Source organism: Pagrus pagrus (assembly GCF_965226575.1).
Source record: "Pagrus pagrus genome assembly, chromosome: 8".
In the NCBI taxonomy this organism is placed as follows: Eukaryota; Metazoa; Chordata; class Actinopteri; order Spariformes; family Sparidae; genus Pagrus; species Pagrus pagrus.
The window spans coordinates 17,445,666-17,464,443 of NC_140192.1; the positions used below are offsets into that span (position 1 = coordinate 17,445,666).

At 40.3% G+C, this 18,778-nt stretch overlaps 1 protein-coding gene across 2 annotated transcripts in view; it reads right to left on the minus strand.

Moving 5' to 3' along the window:
• The window catches only part of bmp2k (BMP2 inducible kinase), a 46,779-nt gene that overhangs the window by 18,037 nt on the left and 9,964 nt on the right, over positions 1–18,778 (minus strand). For both annotated transcript variants that reach the window (XM_084360940.1, XM_084360939.1), the window contains exons 2-6: positions 9,774–9,892; positions 7,641–7,746; positions 6,547–6,689; positions 4,216–4,337; positions 2,400–2,481 (exon numbers count right to left, since the gene is read on the minus strand). In XM_084360940.1, the coding sequence (XP_084217066.1) occupies positions 2,400–2,481; positions 4,216–4,337; positions 6,547–6,689; positions 7,641–7,746; positions 9,774–9,892 (572 nt within the window). The remainder of the gene's footprint in view (positions 1–2,399; positions 2,482–4,215; positions 4,338–6,546; positions 6,690–7,640; positions 7,747–9,773; positions 9,893–18,778) is intronic.

An 18,778-nucleotide genomic window follows, 5' to 3' on the forward strand; every position in this document is an offset into this window, starting at 1 on the left:
CTCTGGACAGAATTTTGGTACTTCCCTTTCCGACTATGAAGATACAGCCACTACAGACCAATTTTAACTGCATGTTTGCTGAATTTGACATCTGAATTAATGTGAAGGGAAAAAACATTAAGATGACCACCAGAAGATACAAGAAGAGGATTCGAGACAATATACACAATATGTGCTTTTCATAAGACATGAGGGAGAATTATCTGTTGTACTCATCACAGATATCGTAAACACGCATGACATACAGACTTTTACAACCACTAAACATGTCAAGTACAGTCCATCCCGGTGGGAAGTGAAGCCCAGCTCTGGCAATGTGGTTGCCTTTCTGTACCAGCTGGGTAACACGGGACTGCTTAACAAAGAATTAATGTTCCTTATGTCAGTGGCTAAAAAGCTGCTTTTAAATACAGGCCTGGAATCTGTTCCCCTGGCAATATGGCTGTCCAAACACATCCACATGCAAAAATGCTCAGCTCCCAAATCATATATTCAGTTGGAGCTATATTTGGCTCCAGCATCTTTTTGTTGATGATGCAGTTGGAGATGAAAGAGACTTTGGAATTAGCGACAGTGTTGAAACCCGCAATCTGCAGAAAGATATTCTCCACAGTTCTCTACTCAACAAGCTAATCCAGTTTGATACTAAACTCCTAATCCCGGTCAGTCAGGATATCAGACAAACAACCCCGAAATGCAAGGATAAATGCATCTGACATTTGTCTGAGGCACAATGTATAAAATAGCCGAGTTAAAAACGTGTGGCTAAAATAGAACAGGAAGTGAGAATGCAGGGGGTAGTCTACAGGAAGTTGGTGTTTTTGTTGAACGTCCCATAGTAGTTGTCTTCCTACAACCAGAGGCCTGTTTAAAGCTTCTGTGTGTTCTGTTAATGTACACACATGTGAGACCGGTTTCAGTGGCCGGCAGGTAGACACTTATTAAAAGTCACAATTTACCAGCAGACATGGATGTTTTCTATACTCAATTCCTTAAACTAGTATCACAACTGTATATAACCATAATTGTAAAAACATATCCATTTGTACTTCCTTGAAAACTACATTTTGGATTAAAATGATTATGAAAGCAAGATAATCGATATAATAACGATTATTGGGCAGCTTTCTGTTTAGCGGTTGTGCGCTCATTTTGTCAATTGTCAAGCGCACCCCTCTCCTTTACAGCGGTGCACTTTCACTCCTCCCTAAAAGCCAAAAGCTTCACTCTCAGCCAAGCTGTGGTATGTTTAAATCAGCTCACTACTGTCAAGTGAGCAGTCATTTGCAAAAATCTGGTCAAGCCAGTTGCTTAAAGTGACCAAAAAGGGAGAGTCGCATTTCAGAAGTCCTTTCTCAAACCCTAATCCACATACCATATAAAAAACAACATTATAATAAACATATAATAAGAAGGTCTTTATATTCATTTTATTCTATATTATTATACAGTACATTTTATAAAGGTGTGTATGCGTGTGTGTATATATATATATAAATATATATAACATACACACATATATACAGTATATATAATTGTATATATATATAATTTTTTTCAATAATAAGTTCAATATTGACCTAAACAATCATGATTTAGACAATGATTTTTCTGTCTGTAATTTCATTTGTATTTTAATTTGCACTAGTTTACATACAGTATGCTCATATGCACTTATTAATAGAAGCATCAAGTGATCATTTCAGCAATACTTGTCTTTTTAGGTCGTGTCTAAATGTTCAATTACCAGAATGCGGAAAAGTCCTAGAGAAGGTTACACATTGATATGTATGAAGTGCACAGTATGTCCCATCAACAGCCACATCTTTATATGCCGACTGTTTTAACTCACAGGGTTTTAGTGCATCAATTTACACTGCGCCTCAAAATGGCTGCTGTCCAAGGCCTTGTTCCTGCCTCTCTACCTCACACCTTTAAAACAGCCAAGGCCTATTTCACACAAGCTTATCAAGCTTCTCAACTGGGCCTAATTATCTCAACCAGAGGGAAAATAGAAAAGGACAAGCAGGGAGAGAGAAATAGGATGAGGAGGAGCCCTTGGTTTGTTGTCAATGATGTTGCTTAATGTTTTATGAGGGAAAAACACTGTTGGAGAGCTGGTCGAGGCAAATAGCCTGGGGCAAGCCAGAAAAGAAACGGAGAGCGAGAGAGCGAGAGAGAGACAGAGAGACAGAAAAAGAGAGGAGGAACCTGTCAGGGCAGAGTGACACCCAGACACTGCCAGGACAAACCAGCTCTGCAGGGTGCAACACACACACACACACACACACACACACACACACACAGACACACACACACACACACACACACACACACACACACACACACACACACACACACGCACAGATACTGTACACACACAAAAAGTAGGACCTTACCCAGATATCAGCCTTAGTGGTGATGGCTTTCCCTGCATACAAGTTAATCATCTCCGGCGATCGATATGAAACGGTCGTGTACCTGTGAGACACAACAACAGTAAGCTGTCATTGGCAGGTCAATGTTCAAATGACTAAGCATCAGAGGTTAGAGGGATCTGGTACTTTTACTCAAGTACTGTACTTACGCACAGTTTTAAGGTACTTGTAACTGATTTGTTTTTAGCCAATGGGGGAAGCCAAAGCAGGTTATAGACAAAACATGACATATCATCAGCTCACAAGTTAATATGGCAAACTTGTCAGCAAACACTTGTTTATTTACACAAACAGCAGTTATGGAGCAACATTATCATTCAGTCAGGGTTGCGTTTGTGTCCGCCTGATGAATGTAAGCCTAATATTCACTCTATTTTACCTCTGTTTTTGGTCTAACTCCTGAGGGAAATATCTGGAGATAAAGATAAATGCTTCCCTGTGCTTACCAGCTAGTTCGTCACTGTGTCTGGCTGCTGTTTGCTGCTGAGCAGGTAGTGTACAGTAGAGTGTTTAGCTGCCTGCTGCGGCCAAAAATGACTGAATGAGAGCAGTGAAGTGAGCGGTAAAGCAAAACAGTACAGTTGCCGCCAAACATTTTCATTTTGTTTTCTATTCAGAGCCTTTCTGATAATAATCAAAGCAGCTGGATGTGTTTGGAATAAACACAGCTGAGCTATGCAAATGCAAAGACAGGTCTGAGTCACCACAGTTCAGAGGGCTGATGGTTTCTGTATGGCCAGTGTTACAAAGGTGAGTTTACACACAGTCATATACTACAGATAAGCACCACACATTGCACTTTATTGCAGCTATAAATGTTGGAAAAGTTAACAGGCCAGATCTGACTGGACTGCTGTGATTTGGCGTGTGGAGTGTGAAGGCTTATGGTGGTGGTCTGAGTGCGATTACTTCAGGTTGGTTTGTTGGCCTGGGATGTCCAATCATATAAGACTCCCCTGTTATGTCAAAGGTAACAACTTTCCCTCAAATACATCTACTATTTTGAAGGTCATTTTTACTAAGTCCCAGGAACTGAGGAGACCTGAGAACTAAGTTAGAAACTTCACGTCCTTTTTGTAGTTTCCTTTTTGCATTTCTACTGCACTTGAAGAGCTGTGAAGATGAGAAAAATTAGACCAATTAAAAGGCCACAGCTTTGCAAATTTAAGACAGCCATATTTTTCTTTGGAATTTTCTCTCGTGAAAATGTGACATTTGGACTGATGTTGATAAAAAGAGAGATCTGCTGAGTGCTTTCGAGTTATTTTTAAGCTTTTAGAAGTAACTGCATTAAACAATTGTCAAATAAAGTTAAACTTAATTTCTAAATACAAAAAATGTCCCCCTTTTTGCCCTTACTCTTTTTGTGGACTGTTAAAATGTTAATGAAATTGAAAGAAATTACGCAATCAATGTTGTAACAACCTTGAGTAATTAGCTTGACTAATCAGCAACGTTCAGTAGTGCCCTGATCCAGGGCCAATGTTATGTAGTATGTACTGTATCTCAGTAGCAGGGACTTTTTTGGGGGAAGGAACAAAATGCTGGTAATGTTCCTGAGTTTTTAAAAACGGAACTGGATTTATCACAAAGTTCCTGTGGTGCAAAGGGCCCATCATATGCTGGTCTTTTTGGCAATGGTTTGACAGTGTCAACTTACAAAATCAATATTGTTGTTGCAAAGGCCAGAACACAGAAGTAGCAGGTGTTATTGTTTTACCAACTACTGTATTGAGTAACATGCAGAACATGTCTTTCACTGATGGAAAAAACGTACTTCTTAATCTCGTCCTCCACGGCAGCCACTCCATCTTTATGTGGCAGCAAAACCTTGTGAGTGGCACTGCCGAAGTCACACAGCACATAATTTCCCTGGTCGTTGAGAAGAAGGTTTTCAACCTGGTAAAGAACAGACACAGGTTTTAGTTTTTAATGAAAAGGAAAACAGAAGGAAAATATACCATAATCACTGCATTGACACTAATTCAAACTCCACATCCTCCGACAACATAGAGTATAGGCAATGACAGATGCAGCTGAATGTAACTTTGTCTTGACTGGTAGATTTAAAACACAGCGTCAGCGATTGTCAGAAGACAGAAATGCAACCCCAGCATGTTTGGATCTGAATTTGCAGTCAAACTCGCACAACCCATAGGTATGGGAGATAACACCATCATCAACTTACAACTAAAGCTGCAAACATGTTACTCTTCATGCCAGCAGAACCTCACCAGCTTTATTTGTCCAAAAAAAAAAAAAGTCAACATCTTCAGGTGTCAATTGCTACTGCTATTTTATTTGTCATGTTACAGGGTTTCCCTTAAGCTTTTCCACATAATGACTGGTCTGACAATGACCAAGCTGATTCCGATGGACAATCTGCATCCTGTTTAATTCAGCAAAAGCTAGACTTGGTTGTGTCATTCCATCAAGATCAGATCAGCTGTGACTCTGAAATAGTTGTTGCAGACGGATGAACAAATAAACAACCAAGCCAAAACGCATCCCTAATCACATCGTAATGGGTATGGATGACAATTACTGGATAAAGTCTCCTGGAGAAAAAAACCCCGCACAAATCCCACACCCACACACAGAACTGATTTAATACACAGTGATGGTGTAGTGAGACAAGCCCCTCATTACAGTAATTCTGCCGCAGGAGTCTCATCATAGTCTGTTTCCTGGTCGACAGAAGGCAAATTTCAATGTCAGCCTGAAAACAGATCTGTTCTTATTTGTATGTTATGAGACAGGTTTCCTTTTTTGAGATTCAGCCCTCAGTCTCTAAAACACAACTATTATCTAAAAACAAAGCAGACAGATTACAAGCCCAAGGAACAACACAAAAACAGCAAAGAAGGGTGTGAAGAATAATTGAGTAAATGAAAAGAAATTAAGGCAGGTGGAGGAAAGATGGGAAACAAGTAGCAAAGAAAGACGAAGAGGCAAAGATGAGGCTGGCAGTGCAACAAGGGCATACGATGTCAAATGTAAAGCCAGTAAGGCATTTGTAGAAGACTAGGAGAAAAAGATTTTAAACTGTAAACTGAAAAAATGAGCTAATGAAAGCAACACAGAGTGTCTCAATACTGTTGACAGCTCAGGGTTAAGGGGCTTTTTTGCACTCTCACTTCCCCTGGCAATGCGTGACTGGGCCTCCGTGGTCTTTTGTGTCCCTGCAATGTTATGTAAGCCATGTAGGCTGAACAGATAGATACAGACAGCGAACAGAGGACGGGCCTGTGGAGCTGAAGGGACCGCACTGTTTAGAGGCTTGTCCAACTGGACAGAGTGCAGCGGCCCACTGAAGGGGCACTGAGGAGAATTCATCCAGGGTGGGAACTTGCCACAGCCTCCAAGCATCAGCAAAATGAGGGTAAATCTGGCTCGTAGCCACCCCTGAATAACTATTCTAAAAATCAAGTTAGCTGAAAGTTAGTGAGGAATTTCAAGATGTACCATCTACTGGGGCCTGTACAAAAGGAACACTTGGTGCTCTGGCAGGAGTAGGTGGAAAACAAAAAAGGGAAATTGAGGTGGATGAGCAACTAAACAGGGGGGTAACAGACAAGAAGGAGAGGAAATAAGAGAACAAGCTGGCAAAGGAAGCAGGGGAGCGTAAGAGGAAGCAGAGGAGTTAGAACGAGCAGTTAAGTGAAACCAAAGCATTCTTTCTTCTGCTGACGAAGCAGTTTCATAGCACTTAAGTTTATGAACATTATTTGACATTATATGTAATAAATAACTATTCAATCCACGAGTTCCTTCTATTGATTTTGTTGACATCTTTAGAAATCCACTGCTGTTGATTTTGTGCAGAGTACCACGCTTCACGACTTGTCAAACAGTGCAGGGTTTTTTAGGGGTTTCTGTTGAGGAAGTCTGTAGGTGAAACACTTTCCTTTAACCGCTCACGGTAACTCCCAAGTTATTCTTTTACCGCTTCTGTTGCAGGAATATTGTTTTTTCCTTTTGTGAGACCTTTCAGACCTGCTGGGTGTCAAGTACAGTGAATGTAGCAACTAGATAGCACTACCAGAATTAATGTGTACAACCTATTACCACTGTGTTTATGTGCATAGTTACTCAATGCTCTCTTCACCTTGAGGTCTCTGTGGATGATGGGTGTCTTGCATTGGTGCAGGCGGGCCACTGCCTCACAGGCGTCACAGAAGATGTGGAGGACCTCAGACTCACTGAAGCCCACATTCAACCGCTGGTTCATCTGCTTCACCACCTGACCCGCTGCACAAGAAGGGCGGAAGGTCAGCTTAAGACTCAACATGGGTCATCAGTTCAAACTGGGAAACCAATATCAGCCAGCTTGTTTTATGTTTTGACTCATACAAACCAAATTTTCCAACGGAGAAAGTATGCTTACACCCTGAAGCTGAACTTGACCTGATTAAAACTCAATATTTACAATATAGCCAACAGCATCTAAATGCCTTAGATATTTTGCTATTATCAGTATAAGGCAACTGAGGTCATGTTTTTGTGTTCCCATAACAATAAGCCACTAACATTCAAAAAGGGAAATGCATGTATAGTTTCATTACACGACAATATCTTCTGCTTTTATCATACAGTCATCAGAATGTGAACAGGATCAATGAAAGCTGGTGAATGCTAAAATGTATTAATCTGTTTCAAAGTAAGCTAAATGTACCATGTTCCATGTACAGGCTCTGTCTAACTGATTATTGTCAGCAACCAGAGTAATGTTTGGATGTAAACTTGCCCATTAAGGGCAAAACCGCTCAAAATAGCCTTTCAAAAAGCAGTGCTGAGCCAGCGAGCTGCCACAATCAATAGAGAGGCCACAAAGAGGACAGAGAAAGCAACAAAGCATTTAACTATTAGATAAATTAAAAAATATAACTATGAAGACTTTTCTCCATGAGCTAGTTTAACTCTCTATCCCAGTAAACTAAATGCAGAAAGCTGGTGAATGCTAAAATGTATTAATAACCCAATGGGCAGTACAAAGCTGACTTTTTAAGGCATACATGCTGCCGTTTCTAAAAGATTCAATATAATATGAAGACCAAGGACCAAAAACTTATCAGAACACAAGTCAGATTTCCAAGAAAAAACATTAATGAGTTGAAACCATTCCTCTAGTTTTACCTCAACTTGAATGAAGCTGAACTGCGAGTATAAAACGTAGTGCTAACATGTTTTCAGAGGCTGTACCTTTACAGTATTCCATGAGGATCAGGACCTCCCAGACGCTGTCCGACACTGCGTTGATTGTGGAGTCCAAGTATCCAACGATGTTCTTATGGCCTGACAGCTCCTTCTACATACAGGATAAAAAGATGGAAATGATCAGGACAGGGAAATACGCAAGTATTCATCAGGAAGAAATGAAAATCCTACAAATTATGACAGATGTGTATCTCCAAAATGTAAATGTTATGGACACTGCTCCTTCTAAACAAACCTCATGAAAAAACCAAGGAAGGTACTAAGGCGATTACAAAGGATATATGTGGATTGAGTAAACACACTTCCCCCCCTTTCGGTAAGTGCTGATGAGTATTCATGTTTGGACTTGTGGAGTGTTTCTGCTATATCTGTTCAGCAGTGGGACACTGCTACTCAATGTACAATTTAAAATCCGTCTGAGATAATGCTCTGCTCTGTATTCATGTCTTTATAAGTGGTACACAAAGAATGTAAACTGCATTAAAGAGGCAGACAAACCAATCATGTTTGATAAATTACAGATAAAGTTGCTGACAACTAAATTAGATTTTTTTTTCTTTAAGGGAAAAAAAACACAACATCATATCCAACTTTGAATGCAAATTTGAATTCTATCTCATAAACAAGCTACTCCTGAGTCCCCATTAACTGTGTTTACACCTGCTGATTTTATCATAGTATAAGCAGTCTAAATATATAGAAACCACATCTAATTTGTATAAGACCAAAGAAAACAACTGCTGGTGATCAGAGGACACAACACAAAACGTTCAACATTCAGCTGAATTCAGTCTAGTCTTTGTAGTCAAACTTCTATGTGCAGTAAGAACGCTTTTTGTATTCTTTTATGTTCTTACACCATGCCGATCCCTTAACTCCACTAATCTTTCTTCACTTGATTCATTTGCTGGATTAAAGCATCAGTGATTGTGTTTGTTGGTTGTTAAATACCAGGGTGAGAAGACAGACTGCTGTGTGTTGTGGAAACCGACACACCTAAGGCAATGTCCCAACAGGCCAGGACTGTGTCAATGCTTAAGGTCAGCTGTGTGTGTGTGTGTGTGTGTGTGTGTGTGTGTGTGTGTGTGTGTGTGTGTGTGTGTGTATATGTGTGTATGTATATGTGTGTGTGTGTGTGTGTGTGTGTGTGTGTGTGTGTGTGTGCGTGTCTGTGTGTGTGTGTATGTGTGTATTAGCATTACATAGCTGATGATGAGGCAATGAACAGACACACAAAGCTGGCCTAACAGCTCAGAGTGAGCTCTTCACTGACACACTGGGGTCGCACGTTCAAGACAAGACATCTGCTGTTGTCAAGGTTCCTACATGTCTGGTAGATTAAAGAATACATGAGAATATTTAACTTTGAATGACATTAAACACCTTGAATTATCTGCTGTAATCATGTGAGTGCCAGCTCTGTGTGATAGATCAAAAGTATCTGTCAATGGACCAGGTGCATTAATACAATGTCACCCAGCAAGCAGCCAAAAGCCTTTTGCTCTTGCCAGACAGGAAATGCAGGAAAAAGGATGGGTAAGGAATGAACCCATTTATATGCACCCTGCTTTATGAGAACAGGCACCTTTATGGGGGCTTGTGTCCCATTTAAAACAGGAATTATGTGCTTAAATTAAAAACCTGAAGACTGAGAATGCCCGCATGAAAGTTTTAGAGAATGAGCACAGTGCCTTCAAGTGAAAATTATGCCCTCAGTGCAGAAAAAGTGAGAGAACTGTGTTTTGTAGCCAGGGAAGGATTGGAGGGAAATGTAGCTACAACCAAAAATTGGTTTGACACCGCAACAGAACAGCAAAATGATAAGCTAATGCTCTTATTTTTAACTCTGATAAGCTGTGTTCAGTTCTCATGCAAATTTCCTCCTCAGTAAAGGCTTCCAATCAGACATTACCACAACCTACAGCTGCACTATGAAGCACAGGTAATAACAGATCTTAATTTCCTGTTTCATGATCAGTGTTTGTGTAAATCAAAACTAATGGCAATGAACAAGCAAACTGAAATTAAAGTTCTTGCAATAAAGACAAGCAGGAAAACATAAGTTGAGTTGAGAGATAACGTCTCTATTGCAACCCAACACTGTAATGCTGCTCTCACCATGATAGTGATCTCTCTCTTGTAGACATTTAGATCTGGGACGTTGTTGACGTACATCCTTTTAAGAGCACAGCGGACACCGCTGTGCGTACGGGCCAGAAACACCACTGAGAAGCCTCCTGGAAAAACACAAGATGACAAGTTAGCATCACATCAGCATACAATAGTCCTTTTGATACAAAATTATGTTATAGGGTGATGCTTATCAGGGTTCACACAGATATATACTATGTGGAAATGAGCAGAAATTAGGCAATGCTCATGAGACTTAATTTGACTCTATATGGAAAATAGAATTCAGCTCATGTTCCTGCAACATAGCAACAACTGCAAAGACATTTTGAAGTATTAACCCATGTCACAAGATCTTAATCAAAAATCAAAATCTTACAAACTGCTTTTCCCCAATAGCCCTGTTTAAGGGTCCCATTTGCTTATGTAGGTCATATAGAGGCATCAGTATCAAATTGAGACCATTTCATAGTTAGTTAAGAACTACTTATAGCACGTTTAAGAGCAGCTAACTGGTCATTTTATGGACAAGCAGGCTTAGCTTATATAGGCCTGGATTGGCTTAACACCAACTGGGTGTAATCCTGAGGTAATGAAGCTTTTAGCTTTATCAAATATAGTTAGGTTTTACAAGATCGAGATGTGAAGCTAAAACTGCATCGGGTGAGTGGATTTTTGGTGAGAATTTTCTGCTGTGAAATTAGACTGTTGACAGGGCCAAGATGTTTAGCTGGTGTGCCAGCAGCTGTTGTCACTGTCCTGTGTTGCCTCTATGGGTGAATGGACACTAGCACTGCAATGAGACAGTCCCCAGTCTCATTAGGAGGGGTTCACTGAGTCACTGAGTGGTGGGCATCAAAGTCCACCAACTGAGGAAGAAAGAGAAAGGATCAACAATGGCGTACTTGTTGCCTAACAAGTTACCTTAGGTCAGCTGAAAAACAGCATGGATTCTGATTGGGAATCAGCAGAAAGGGAGAGTGAAGTGACCGGTGGGCACAATGGCCTTCATTGAAGAGTCTATCAGCAATATATTTAAGAAGATCTCAGCAGTTAGTTGTTAGAGTGAAACATAAATACTCCCAAGTACAAATAATTCATGCAGGTTAAACCTGCATGTCACCACAAGGACAGTAAACAAAAAAAAAAGAATCAGAAAGTCAGGCAAAGCAAATATAAACAAACTGAAGCATATTGTTTGCCTGTATGTAGTCACAACAGTGAGAGTTACTGTAGCAGACATTATCAGATTAGAAGGGGTGACTGATGTCGTTCTGCAGCACAGTGGGATGAACAGGCAGCTAATGAAACAAAAACTGCTGTGCCAGAGCTGTGGCTGATCATAAAGCGAGGCAGAGCATTCGATAGTGTAAATCAGAAACTACCATGAACCACCAACAAAGTGACGGTACATTTGACCTAGACTGGTTAGGTCTGTGTTTTTCTCATGGAGGTTTTTGCTGAATTTAGAAATCATTTTGGGTAAGTGACAATATCAGAATAGCACTTCTACTAGACAGTCACAAGGTCAGGGTTAGCTGCATATTGACAACAATAACTAGAACAAAGACAATAACAAATACAAAGTGCGGATGAGGAAACAAAACAAGCAGCTTAAACATATTATGCTGATGCTGTTGAAATGGGTAACGACTGTAAAGGAAACAAAATACAGAAACAAAAATGTGTCAGGAAATTGACTTATCATACACAAAAAAATTTATAAAAAAGATGATTTTTGCTGCATGTATAAATGGAGCCAACCAGCAGTTGTATCTGCAGGCCTGTAGCCTTTTCAAAAAAAAAAATTCAAAAATTCTGCCAAGACAAAGTACAAGAGCCAAAGCTGTTTACGCCCGCTGGATGCTGTTCATCGATTTGCCTTGGTCTGCCCTGTGTGCTAAGGTTAGCTTGATGGTCACTCCAAACTGCGAGCTGGGCTTAAATTGATTTCCTGTAACGAGGCAGCTGAGTGCAGACCCATCCAGAGACTTGGGGGAGTGGGAGTGAACTTTAAGCAGAAAACTGAATCATATGACATAGTCTTGTGAAAGAGCTACTTTAAAACAGCAGGATGTACTCATTTATGAAGACTTTCTGCAAGCTGAAAACCAATCATATGTGATGCAGAGTCTGCTTTATGACCCTTCGTATAAGGAAAAGCTACCTGTGAGTCATCTTGTGCAAATCTCAAGCTTTATGTACTCCTTCGACACAAAGATGTGGGACGCATACGTAGTAAAGATCAAACTTAAGGCAAGAATGGAGGCAATAAGATGTGGGGGTTGCATGGGCCAGATGACGGATTTTACAAGGCACAATGCATTGGCTCGGGCAAAAGGCCAAGAAGCTGAAAAGAGCAGGCTGTTTAAGCATGCATGGACAAGATACAAAAGAACAATTAACCTTCACTCAAAAACAGAAAACTGAAAAAAACTAGAGAGCTACACTTAAAGTCTGATCAAGTTCACCCTCACTGCGCAGACAACAAGATGTTTTTATGTTAGTCCGAATTTCTAAAAGTCAGACTAACACACCCAGATAATACAGTCCATGGCATAAATCAGTAGTCGGAAGCCGGGAAAAACAAAAGAAGAAGACAACGACGAAGGTATTAATGCAATATAATTTTGTAATGTACAGCGCCGGAAAGTCATCCATGTTTTCACTGTTCACTGTGCAGCCCATTTGCTACTTCCTAACTTGTTTGGTACGTGACATAATAGGTCAACCGGATGAAGGTCCAGTAGCAACTAGCTGAAACGGTGCATATCGCCACCTACGGTGGTGTAGTCAGACATACTTCCGTCAATAAATCGACTCTCCCATGGTGCTTGTTTACTGGGACAATGGCAGTAGTCTAATTAAATGGCCTAATTGAGATATGACTGTAGCTCAACTTAAGTGTGCATGGAAACGTACTGAGTGAGTATGTGGACCGATCCAATACCACATAATATATTTATTCGAAACGGGATCATGGTACTTTTCAAGCCGCCTGTCATACACCTGCATTTAGGTAAAATAGATTATTTACTGCACGAGTAGCAAATATAAGCTTCGGTGTTACTTACAGAGTTACAGAGTTTGTAGTATACAGCTAGGGCTGCGAGATATGGCAACTCATGTTGCAATTATTTTGACAAACTTTAGGACTGCGTTATGATTAACAATAAGTGGGAATGGTTGTTTTCACGTCAGAATTTTCATTTTCACTGCAATGACCTATCAAAATCTTGATTATGTGACATTTGTTGGGGTCTCTACCAAACAAACGTTTTCCTACATCTTGAAATCAATATTTGTTGGCCAGGGCATTTCGGCAGCCTTTCAGTAATGCATTATAAAGCTGTTTCATCACACATTTTACTTTTATAAAAAAAAAATGCAGTTCCTGCGATTGGGATATTGCATTTGGCCAGACTGCAATTTCGACAATATTTCAATGAACAATGTAGCCCTACATACAGCTGTTAAAATATACTGTATTTTAAATGAACTGGTATAATCTGGTATCATCTTATAGACAAACTTCAATCTTGGAATCGGTAAGGAAAAAAATGGTATTCGTACATCTCTAACTCTCAGTCATGAAAGTCTGCAACAGCTCACGACAAGATCCCAACCATACATTAAATTTTTGACAATCTTTCGTGAGATTCCCTGACACCAGCTATTACCCGTCTATCATTAGAAACCAACTATTTCACCAATCCGGGCCATGTGTTCTGTCACCGGAGGGGAGGTGGCTTTTGGAAAGTTAAGAGAAGATAGAGACCTCATCCCAGGCCATCCTACCAAATGCTTCATGTCTGCCTGCTGGCCTGTTCTGGGACTGACTGGGGCCATATGCTCCAGGATCAGATTCTCACTAAATCACCACCCTTGGGCTTTTGTTGCCTCCCATGACTATGCCAGCCACGGAAGTGGTGCGCTATTGAGTGTATTATTCTCCTAAGTGGCTCTGGATGGAATGATTTGTTTTAGAGGGGCTTTGTGCCCAGCATACCAACTTCCAGGACTAATAAGGGACCACTAAACAACACAAAAAGGTCCCTCACTGTACACGACACTGGCTTCAACCAATGGCAACAATAAAGCTGTCTGTAACTAACTGGCAGTGGCTACACAGATGCAAACACTGATGCTACATCACACAATAAACTTGAGTGAGGTTTGATAAAATGCTATTGAATCCCAACCTTAAGAGCCAAGAAGCTTGGATTATTTTAAAAGAAGATCCAAAAATGTGAGACTTAAATCTGCATTCTTTCCATATTTCATGAAACACCTGCCTTTAATGTCCTCAAATCTCTTAAACAATCTTTAAATGACTCAGAGACATTGATTTTAGACTGACAGTTTTTGTTAACAGATGTCTATACAAGTCAGAAGATGATTTCACAAGGTGAGACTGATACACAGTAGGGTTGGGCAATGCCCAAAGAATCAGCACATGAAAATGTCCATGCTAAAACATGGCAATGGAAGATGATGTCATTGTTGTTGCACTTTTGGTAACCAGGGTGCACTCCAGTGTTGGTCTGGACCCTTCCATCATGGGCCGATGGAAGATGCCATCAACACTCAACCCTACACAGACTGATAATACAGTTCTCGTGCACAAAAGTGTAACTGAATCATTTTAGTATAATAAAGCATCTCTGATGGACATGTCTAACTCTGATACTCAGTGCCCATTAGTCACATCTCACTGTTATCGTGCCTCCTCTCCTGCCTGTCTGTTAACTAGCTGCACTGTGGACAGCGGATGGAAGCACTTCAGCGTGAGGACACGGTCAGTTGTCAGTGACAGTTGGGAGGAAAACCCCGAATCCATCAGGCCAAGAAGGGGGGGGGGGGGCAGTGACATTAAGGCCTGGTACTGGGCGAGGGCTGTAATTACTGGAGAATTTTCCCTGGCCTTGCATCCAGCACTAGGGACCCTGACATCACTGCAAAGCCTGACTAACTAGGACAGTCACAGGCAGCCCACATGACAGCCTGTGGAAGAGGCTTGAAAGAGGATCTCAACAGCCTTTGCGAAACAGATACTCAGCATGCCTTGTGATATTGGCAAGAAAAAAAAATTCACAAGTGGTAGAGGAGTGTCTCAAAGAGATTAGAGGATTTAGTAACATGCAGCAAACAGAGATGATACGTTTACAGTTTCTGCTCAGGCACAAGGCACAGATGTTCTTCCTCTGAAGCATGATGTCATCTGTGATAACAGATCGCTCTCTGGCCGACAGTATTTCTGTTCATCTCGATCTTTCTCTGTTGATGTCAGTCATTTCAGGCCACAGCTTTATACTGAAGTTAGTGTGACGTCTTTGCTTGTTAAAAGGCTACAAAGCAAGAATGTAGTTCAATTCAGAATGCCTCCCTAAGCTGTAGAGCTGCTTTTAAGAGGGGAGAATGCCATTTCTTTGGGAGAGCATTTGGAGCAGGCTAAGGTATTTCCTCCTGGAGGCCCCCATCCCTGAACATGAGCCCATAACACTTCCCCTACAAGTCTTCACAGTTGCAAAGCTTGAAGATAAGACTTACTGGCTAAAAACGAATTTAAGTAGCCTGTGGATGCATTACATTACAAAAAGTGTGACGGATATCTCACCTTCATTTCAGCATGCAAAAGAGTTTAAGTATAAGTAGTTATCTGACTGGCTCTTTATTCTGCGATTGCTGACATTTTTGTACTCAAAAGGATCAAGATGAGAAAACCGGTGAAAAGTGAGAGTAGTACAAAGCTATTCACTGTTTCCAGAGGCGTTTTCTTTCCCCCTCAAGTGAGTGTTATTTCATAAGGATTAAACTAGGAAAGGGGAAAACTCTCTAAAGGAGCACACACCCTCAAAAAGTTGACAATTTACCTGATGAACTTAAATGCAGTGGTTGAAGAGATATTCACATCTTAAAACTAGCTAATCTCAACGTAGGTACACTGTCCAAAGTACCATCTATGGCTAAAACTCAACAGATCAGACCAATGCAGCGATCAATGTTGGTCCCTCAACATTACACTGACCTATTAACTCTTTCTGAAGCACTCATTTCATACACAAATACAATATGCCTCACAATTAAGACTAAAAACTAAGATGGATAGATTTTGCAGCAAAATGTCATCCACCTACTTTTAATTATGTCATAAAAGACAATATAATGCAACAAAATAGACACTGTAAGTCTCATCTAAAACTAAAGTTTTGTAGTTGGTTCTTACAAGAAGATACAAGTTCAAGCTCAAACGCGCGGGACACCTACTGTATTACAGAATACCAAAATTCAATATCATCCTTATAGATTTCTTCATGGAGACTAACAGGTGCCTTTTCCACAATAAATGTAGGAAATGGATTTCCATTAACAGGCTTCAAGGTCTTTGCCAGTTTGCCATGCCGTGCCAGCTGCTCTTGCTAATTACCAATAATGGCTTTTTGATCCTGAGCGCTTTAGCAAATCCTTTGAGATTTGCTATTATACGGACTAATGCGGGAAGGATATTTGTTCTTTGGCTGGGTAATGTAGTGACCAAACATGCCATTTGGTAACTGAAAGTAGAGTTCAACAAATCTGCAGAGCTGAAAGTAAATGCAGCTGCAAACATATGTTTCAAAATGTAAGAGCTTTCTGTCAGTTTCATACTAGCCTTATTTTCATCTGAAGCCAACCGTGACATTGTTCATGTTTTTTAGGCTTTGACAGATCTATCAGTCTACAAACATCAAGCCCTTGTAAACAACTTTAAGGTAACTACCATCTGTTAAAAATACTGCTTAATCCATATTTCTTGAGTCCTCAAAAGTTACACCGAAGCTACACTCAGGAAAGCATCAGTGGCATAGGTTGTGGGCCTAAAAATAGACATGCACTTGCTTTTAGCAAGCAGTTGAGAGATTCTGCACTCTGTGAGCTTTTCCTGACAGAACACCACACCACCATGTCATTTTTTCTGGACCAAAATAATCCTGCCTTGGTTTTTGGATAGATGATGATCTTTGAAAATGGAACAAGTCATGTTTTTGCATTAAACATAAAGATAACAATCCTTTATTCACACATTCATCCCTATACCTCAGTTAGCCTGACATACTACAAGTGCTCTGTCACTTAAGTTTCCTCTTCCAGCCAAGTCCAGCATGCATGGCCATAGCAAGGAGATAAACAAGGTTGTTGCAGGTCAGATATTTTTAAACTTTTGGAGGTGAGGGTGGCACTCTGCCAAAACACAGAGGAGATGGTGAGATACTGCAAGCATACTGGACGAAAATGAATGAAAGTTTCAGTCAGGGGCGGAAAACAGATGCAAACCTCAATCTGTTCGAACATCTGGGAGTGTGACGTGGTCATAAGCAGCATGAGCATGACAATCAAATTTCAATGTTACCAGTTTTAGAGGACACAAACATTTTACTTTAACTGTATAGAATCCAGTTTATATCTTAAAATGGATTAAGTTTTGCTTGTCAGTCCAAGATAAATCCGGCCAATTAAGTAGTCCTGAAAATCCTTTTTAATCAAATCTCATTGACAGGGATAAAGAAAGTTTTGAGGAATCAGGATTATTTAGAGCGGAACCGCAGACAGAGAAGTGTTCAATAATTATCTTTAGAAGACCTGTTGTGTGGAAATCATTAAAATAACCTTTCACAAACATTTTTTTTTCTTGTAAGGCTACTCTTAGAGTCTCCAGGGTCTAGAGAACACCTTCTCAAAACATTTTAAAGTGGTGTAACTTATTCTCTTCATCAAACTTAAAGGTATATATGCTCTTCCTCACAATTAAGAGGCCACTTTTAGCTGGCAAGTGACTTGTACATTTGCTTATTACCAATGTAGAGTTTGAACATGACAGCATTGCATGAGCAACTTAGAGGATGAAGTACTGTCAAAAATATATAAAGCTGTTTGCCTCGAGCATGGCACTTAAAGGCTCCCTGTGGACTCTGTGACCTCTGGCAGAGATACGGAGCTGTTTGTTCACATCAGGACACACATGCAGGTATACATGCATGCGGGTTATGTGGTACACACTCTGCCAATGGTTTCAACCCATTCCACTGATATACGGGTGACCTTTACATACCAAGAAATGCAGAAATGCACAAACAAAGGCAGAGAAGAGGAAGACTGCAAGATAGTAACATGGATATAAACAATGCAGGGTGAAAAAAAAAAATCTGCTATGGAAATGTTTTATAAGGAAGGAAATGCATCACACACATTTGATACAGCTAAAAAAACACACAATGTGTTTTGATGAGTAAACATAACTAGTGTTTATTTACAAGAAAAACTCCACAGGGTACCTTGAAGAAACGGCCACGGAGGTAGGAAAAATTTATTTATTTATTAGGAAGCAGTGAAAATTTCAGCAAATTCAGTCTAAAAGTGGCAAACTGACCAGACATTGCCTGACCAAAGGATAAGCAAACAAGACTACAAATCATGAGTCAGTGCCAAGTTATGTATTGAGGATTGAATCCAGCCTTGCCTTGTGTATCTGTTTAAATTTCATCCTGTCCAAAATGCTGGACAAGGGGAATTTCGTGCTATGGAGATTTTTTTCATACACGTGCTGGCTCGGCTTGACTCGGTTTAACTCAGCATGTCAGCCAAGCGGAGCAGGCATCTGCATTTCCATTACAACAGGGCTATCTGCATGAGGGTGTTTCTTTTACTGATGATGCCCTTGTCTTGAGTATTGGTCAATGAAGCAGCTATAAATACCCTGGCAAAAACTCTGCAGTACTACCAAAAGAAAAGGTGAATTCTTCATGATAACACTGTTAGTTATTTAGAAGCTTTAATTATGAAGAAGCAGAATCAGGAAAAGTACAAACAGAGGCACAAGCGAGAAACTACACTTCAAACCACAGAGATTCAGTCAGAAGCTACAAAAGTACTCTGAACACAGACTTTTCAAAACGTTTTCTTAGTTGTCTCCCACACAGACATGAGTTGAGTCTTGCAACACATCCATGTTTGAG